Genomic DNA, 8,124 nt, shown 5'->3' with positions numbered 1-8,124 from the left:
TCATCCACTACCGAAAATTTAGAACAAATTTGCCATGAAGCTGATATCTTAATTGCAGCCGCAGAAGTATTCAACTTGATCTGTGGTACTTGGTTAAAGCCAGATGCAATTGTTGTATATATTTTAAGGTGTAATTTTTTATGTTGATAGGATGTCCGTCAATCCTTTCCTTGTAATTACTTTTGGTGTGCTAAACATAATGTAATATTGTATGTAAATATAAAACAGTAAAAGTGTTGTTGCATTGAAGCTCTTTTGTAAATTTGATATATTATGATAGATGAACGAAAATTGCAGGTATGTGATGATGGTCTTTTATATATGATTTGTTGACAATGAAGATTTCTGAAAATGTAACAGGGGTACATCAGAGTTGTGTTGGAGTACTTGCCTGCTCAACTGAGTCACTATTTTTTAAAATGTTTCTAATTGATTGATATTGAGTTTGTGAGTGTGTGACAATTTGGATTATTATGTTATGGGTAAAAATATTTTAGAAAAGATGTGTTTATCCTATTACACAAAAAACACTTGAAGTCCTAGTAGTAAATTACAACTCGTGTTTTCACTTGAATGTTGTTGTGTGTGTTATGGTGTGAATTTACTATGTAATAGGTCTAAAGATTTTTAATTCGTGGTTGTAATTATTTACACTAACAACTAATATAATTCAACTTAGTTATTTATGACTTGTTTAATCATCTACAAATGGAGGTTGGATTATAATTGTACGTATATCATACAATATAACTAAGTTATTTCTCACTTGTTTAGTCATCTATAATAAATATATGTTATTTATCTTTTCATACAATTCAAGGTATCGCGGAAATACTATCACGATGAATTTATCATTTTTTACCGACAACAAGTGAATATTTTGAACAATAAACGGTCTGTTTTCCAAGCACGGGTTATCAGAGTATATATACTCGTAATTGAAGCATATGATACCACCATTATAGGTATGTAAGATTTGTGACATGGTATATCGGTATTTGATGTAGGTATGTAAGTATATGCTTCGGGCACAAACACCGACACTCAAGGTATGAATAATGATTGCTTAGGTATTATTTGTATAGTAGCAAGTATGCGTGAGTATGGTTGATTTCAGTTGATCTACTGATGGAGGAGCCAATTCACAAACTCGGTGAGAGTACTTCATTTCTGAGCCTTGTTGGAAAAAATTAGACACGGTACGTTTATATTTGACAGCTCATGCCACACTTTTCAATGGCAAGACCACAAAACATGTAAGATTACAAAAAGTATAAATTAACTAAGTCATTTATGACTTGTTTAGTCATCCATAATATATGTGTTATTTACATTTACATACAATTTTGAAATTCACATAAATACTATAATGATGAATTTATTACTGGTTATAGATAATAATTAAATCTTTTGAACCGAGAATGATTTGGTTCCCAAGCACATGTTTTCAAGGCATGATTTACTAGTTATGAGAGCATATGAGATACTAGTTCCAGGGTATATTGGTAAGAGACTGAGGTATCCTTTGATGCTAACCTGTGTGAAGGAATGACATGTTATAATTTTATATTCAAAGTTTGGGCATGGTACATTTATATTTAACAACTTATGCCATATTTTTCAATAGGAAGACAACAAAGCATGTATGAATAACAACCAACATAATTTAACTAACTATTTTATGTCTTGTTTATCCATCTACAGTAAATATGTGTTGTTTATCTTTACATATAGTTTTAGGATTCGCGAGAAACTATAATGATAAATTCATCCATGGTTACTGACACAATTGAATGTTTCAAATTGGGAATGATCGGTTTTTAAGTACAAGTTACTAGGGCATAAATACTCGTTACTAGAGCATATGAAATCGTATTGTATGTAAGTAAAAACTACTTAAGGGTAGTTGATATTTAATGAAGGTATATAAATATGTGTTCTGGGTACGAGCATTGACAATCAATGTATGATTGATGGTTGCTTAGGTAGTATTTATGTAATAGCAAGTATCTTTGAATGTGGTCGACTTCAGTCAATCCCTTGACGGATAAGGCAATTAAGGAACTTGGTGAAAATATTTCTTCTATTAGCAATTATTCACTTCATTGGTGGTTGAGAGAAATGGCAGCAACTGAAAGAGCATAAACCTTCGCAGCACATGTATATAATTTTTTCTTTTAGTACACCATTAATGTACTTAAGTATCCGTGAATGCACTTTTATTAATTGCAAACATTATTTCAATCATTACAAGGTCTTGTAATGAATTAGTTAATTCAAATTTAAAATCCGTATGCATAAGTTTTCTGGTTGGTTGTTGTCTTCGTACAAGGATAACATTTCTAACAGATGGATAACATTTATATGAGCATATATATGTCGTTTAAAGGTATTTCGATCTAGTTAGACGGGTACATCGATCCGTTTTGGAGGTACAACGTATGCATTATTGCAATTCTAACCATGTGAACAACTAATCATACAATCATTTATGGCACAATTCATAGCATTACTCTAAACATTAAGTTTTACCAAATTCAACCTACAATTCATCTATCTATCAATTTTAATACAATCTCATCAAACATGAGGCAAATCAAACCAATTTAACCAACAATTCTAGAAAATAACACATTAACCAAATCAAGTACAAATAACACAACTCAAATCAATCCCAAATCCATCTAAATTCATTACAAATGTTCACTTACCCTTTACTGCTCATCAAAGTCTATGATTCGGAGGGCAAACCTTTCATTATTTTGACCACAATTTTACTGTGGTAGCTCTTCACATTATTAAACTCACCGTCGATGCCACCAATGGGATTGACTGTTGGATTCGTGTGAGCGTAACACTTGCCAAACATGCAGACCAAAAGACCACAGTCGAGAGTATCACCTTGATTCCGACATGTTACGTAATCGGGCATCTCCCTTACCATGGGTCATAGGTATATTGCATTCAGATACAAGCATAAAAATCACGATTGTAAAATTAACATAATATTTTGTTACGTAATTCGGTTTATCCATGATAAATTAATTATATTTATTTTGTACACGTACCAATTTCTTCGCGTTCACTTGCCCGAACGGATCGCATTGTGAATTGAACAACAAGCACAATCCGACCTACGATCTGTAAATAAATATCATCAGTACATTACTCAAATCTGAATATTTTTAAAAATTTATCAGAATCTATCAGGAGTACGTAACAACACATGTCGAGTACACATTAGTCCCTAAAAGTATATTACTTAGCAAACTAGACCTAAAACTGCAACTCGGGGTACTTAATAATACCACATTTGCCAACCCACAAACATGACTAATTACCGAACAATCAAACAAAAAAATTAAAATATGCAACTATGGGCAACTAAACAAAATATACATCTACAAAATTAACAAAAAAACACATATTAAACAAATAAAATCACCAAATATCGGTACCAAAATAAAAAATCCAACCCGGTTTACATGGGCAAACATACGAACAATTTTAAACCCGATTAACAAACACAACTACATCGATCACACAGGGCTCCTCAACACCAAACCGAGACATACAAACACAAGACCAAGAGTTACACCCCAAACAATCGAACAAACTACATACAAAATATTAGTATCAACAAAATAAAAAATCGAAAAAAGTCCAGCCAAGAACTTACTTCTTCGAGCTTCTCTCGGGGATGGGAGCGATCAACTGTTTTCTTCAGCATTTTTGCACCAACCGATCACTACTTTATTGCCAAGGGTTGAAGAGGGTCGGTTCGCCTGAAGAAGAGAGAGATATGGTTTAAAATTGGGGTAAGAGAAGTTATAAGAGATTTTCTTCATCAACCCCTGTTAAATCGTGGGTAACTATCTTTTTCTTTTTCATTTATTTTTTAATTCGCGAAAAAAGTACGCGATATTTAACCAGAAGTATATAAGATTATAATAGGGGTGGAGTAATGTAGATATATATTACAATATTAGAAGTATTGATCAACTTATTTTGAATACTTATTGCATATACAACAATAATTGAGGGATAAATACAAATGGAGAGTCATAACATATATAATTCATAAAATAGGAACGCAGACTAATTCATTTTTAATAGACTCAATTGTAAGTGAATTTATAACAGGGAGTTAAATCCAACTCTCCCTTTTGTTTTTTACCAAATTTCCCTAATTTTGAAAAAAAACAAAATAAATTTATTTGATATTCTCTTCTCACGCCGAAGAAAACAGAACCAAATGTTTTTTCTTCCCCTCCCATCCATTCTCCTCAAACCAAACCCAAACCAGACAGACCCTTGAACAAATTCCAGACAGATCTCGTTTTAGCGGCGATGATAAGGCTGGGTTGAATTCTCTCTCTCTCTCTCTCTCTCCCGTCTGTTCTCCTCGCAATCGCACTCTCTCACTCGCTCCCATAGCCTAGCCGCCGCCATGTACAATTGCCGCCGCCTGCTTTCGATAATTGCCTCCAGTGCCCTCGTTGGATTTCTCTTCCTATCGCAAACGACAGCCGGTTCTCTCGATCCCGAAACGTTCGCAAACCGAAATTCCGACGGCCCCGTATCACGATTCCGGAACTATCTCAAAATCAACACTGCTCACCCCACGCCCGACTACGTCGCCGCCGTTAGTTACCTCGCCGATTTCGCCGCTACCATACCCACGCTCCAAGTCCGAACACTTTATTTCACCACCCCAGCGAAACCGCTTCTCCTCCTTACATGGCCAGGCTCAGACCCCTCCCTCCCCGCGGTTCTTTTCAATTCCCACCTCGACTCGGTCCCGGCCGAGCCCTCCAAGTGGCTGCACGACCCCTTCGCCGCCCATCTGACCGAGGACGGCAAGATCTACGCCCGCGGCGCTCAGGACGATAAGTGCATCGGAATGCAGTATTTGGAAGCCATTAAGCAGCTGAAAACCATTCGAGGCTACAGTCCCTTGAGGACCGTGCACATATCGTATGTGCCTGAGGAAGAGATCGGGGGACTGGATGGAATGGCCAAGTTTGTTGAGAGTGCAGAGTTCAAAGATTTAAACATTGGGTTTTTCATGGATGAAGGGCAGGCGTCCGCCAACGACGACGAGTATAGAGTGTTTTACGCGGACCGATCGCCGTGGCATCTGGTGATTAAGGCGACCGGAGTACCCGGGCATGGGTCCCGAATGTATGATCGTAGCGCCGCAGAGAACTTGATGAAGAGTGTGGAGCTCATTATGAAGTTTAGGGAGAATAATTTTGATGTGATCAAGGCTGGTTGGGCTGCCAGCTCAGAGGTTGTTTCAGTCAATCTAGCCTTCTTCAAAGCAGGAATCCCGTCTCCTTCTGTAAGTAGCTACGCCTGCTTGCCTGCCTGTTCGGTGTGGCGGAGTATTGATTGATTGATTGATTGATTTATCTATTTCGTTTGGATTTACTTGATTGCTACACATATAATCGGACTAGCTGCCAGGGATTCGTAATGAATATGCAACCGTCCGAGGCGGAGGCAGGGTTTGATGTTCGACTGCCACCAACAGCTGATCCTGAACGGATGAGAAAGAGAATTGCAGAGGAATGGGCACCGGCGTGGAGGAACATGTCGTACGAGGTCAATCCTTTTCTGTCAATCTTTTTGGTTATAAGAACATATATATATATATATATATGTGACACTGAAGACAACACAAGCGGGAGCTGGTTTTTGTCGTGTTAAGTAGCAGCCTCCATTGAATTGCATGGCATACAATCCTACTACCACTACTACTACTACTGCAACATAAAATGCATGCTCAATCTCGTAATGGCAGATCACAGAGAAAGGTCCTCTGAGAGACCACAGGGGACGCCCTTTACTGACAGCCACAAATGACTCCAACCCATGGTGGTTGGTATTCAAGCAAGCCATCAAAGAGGCCGGTGGAAAACTTGCAAAGCCAGAGATCCTACCTACAACTACGGATGCCCGATATCTGAGACAAATGGGAATTCCTGCCCTTGGTTTTTCTCCCATGAAGAGCACTCCAATCCTGCTCCATGATCATAATGAGGTGATTCCCAGAGTCTCTCCCCCTGTTTTACAGTATTTTTTTAGTGGTGATTGAGTTAGTTGTGATGATGAAAGTAGTGTGCTTTCTTGGCAGTATCTGAAGGAGAGTGTTTACCTCGAGGGGATTAAGGTTTACGAGCACATAATCAGGTCATTAAGTTCCTACAATGGAGCTTCATTTATTTAGTAAAGAAAAGAAGAGAAATGAGAAGATCGACGAAAGCTGCCTGCTCGTATTGTATGTACTTCAGTGAGTCTTTGTTCGACAACTTGAAATTCAGCCAACCAAGACTTCATTATCGTGATAACCAATGTTTTATTTGTTGTACCTTGTAGATATATTAGTATCCACTTGACTCCTTTCTATGTTACTTTCAAGGATTGCTCATGAATTGATTGATCACTCCCACTATATGTGGGATATCTAGTCTTGAACCGACTATGGCGATATCAGATGCATACTAGACATTCCTTCCTCATGTGATCGTATTCCAACTTATTCTTGAGTGAGTCTTTGTTTGACAATTTGAAATGAGATTCCTTCCTCATGTGATTGTATTCCAACTTATTGAGTGAGTCTTTGTTCGTGACTCTCAATGTGTGTGCTCATATGCTTTGCATCTTATATTTTAAATCTCTTCAAGACATTCTTGATATATTTTACCTGCAAGAGATGCAATCACCCATTTTCCCACTCTCAAGTTATTTATATACTTAAAACTTTAATTTATCTCCTCTCTAAGACTTCATGAAAAAGATTTATGCTAATTGTTGCTTTAGCTTTTCAACCTTTTGGGCACAAGAACTTTCTGATAACATCATGTCATATATAACAATATTATTAGATATAAACTCTCAAATCTTTTAAAGTAACAATACTTCGCATCTTGTGAAGCCAATATCATGCATAAAGCTATCAAATCTTCGGTGCCACTACCTCAATGTTCCCATCTCAATGTTTGCTTAAGGTCATAGAGAGTCCTCCTTAGCCTGCATAACAAATCTTCTTATCCTTTTACTACATATTTGTAGTTGCACCATTAATATATGTTCATTTAGGTCTCTGAAAAACTGTTTGGATATCTAACTATACTAATATAAAATTATTGGATGCTACCATGCATAAACCAAATGAATAGTCATCAAATTCACAATGAGAGTGAACATACCTATGCAGCAAATACAGTATCATTGCTCAAATCCTTTTACTATCCCGCCTTATTTGGATTGGCTTCTGGCAGCTCCTTTTGGCTTCTACTTCTAAAAAAAAGTACTTTGTATCAATTTGTATTGGCTTCTTTATAAAAGAAGCAACTTTTGAGGTTGAAATTTTTTATTTATTTTTTACCAGAAGAACATTGAGGGTAGCTTCTGAAATAAACAAGAGCACTTTGCCTAAAATTATTGTTTTATTCTTAATAATAATAATAATAATAATAATAATAATAATAACCTGCTTAGATTGATTTTAAAAAATAAGTAGAAGTCAAAAGAAAAGCACAAGCAGAAGCCAAAACTAGATCCAGAAGCAATTTAATTTTAAGTTTGGATGAACATTATAAAAGCAGCTTTTTTTTATATATATTATATAAAAAAAATGTACCAAATAGAACATAGTTATGTAAAAGTATATTTTTATTAAGGGTGTGTTTGACAATTAGCTGCTAGTTGTTAGTTGTTAGCTTATTCAATTAGCTGGTTTGACTAGCAGATTCGATTAGTTGTTTGTATTAAAAATTTTGGTAAAATAACGACTTTATATTAGTTGTTTATACGTAAAATAACAATTAAGGATATTTTATATTTTATTTCAAAATATTTGGTTGAAACTTTTTCCCGTGGTAGACCTTTTTAGAATTTTATTACTAATTTTAAAAAGGCATTAGTATATATGCATGCGAAGCAAAAAAATAATATTAAAACCACTTACCTTGAATTTGAAATCGAGATCGAAGAATCTTTTCGAATCCTCTAGTCTTTATATAAGTTTTACCTACAAACTAAATAGACAAAAAAAATAAGTTAGTATAAAATTTAAAAACAAAATTAATCCATGCCAGTCTCAGGACGTAAAAATAA

At 35.7% G+C, this 8,124-nt stretch overlaps 1 protein-coding gene across 1 annotated transcript; it reads left to right on the top strand.

Annotated features, from left to right (window-relative positions):
• Positions 1-4,255: 4,255 nt before the first annotated feature.
• Positions 4,256-6,739, top strand: LOC127265325 (uncharacterized). Its single transcript, XM_051295078.1, has 4 exons — positions 4,256-5,344; positions 5,470-5,607; positions 5,807-6,046; positions 6,140-6,739. The coding sequence occupies exons 1-4, from the start codon at positions 4,451-4,453 to the stop codon at positions 6,230-6,232; spliced, it is 1,365 nt and encodes a 454-aa protein (XP_051151035.1). The 5' UTR covers positions 4,256-4,450; the 3' UTR covers positions 6,233-6,739.
• The last annotated feature ends 1,385 nt before the right edge of the window (positions 6,740-8,124 follow it).

Source organism: Andrographis paniculata, unplaced genomic scaffold (genome assembly GCF_009805555.1).
Source record: "Andrographis paniculata isolate CXL003 unplaced genomic scaffold, ASM980555v1 Contig72END, whole genome shotgun sequence".
Classification (NCBI taxonomy): Eukaryota; Viridiplantae; Streptophyta; class Magnoliopsida; order Lamiales; family Acanthaceae; genus Andrographis; species Andrographis paniculata.
The sequence above is the reverse complement of the archived record's forward strand: the minus strand, read 5'-3'. Positions and strand labels throughout refer to the sequence as shown.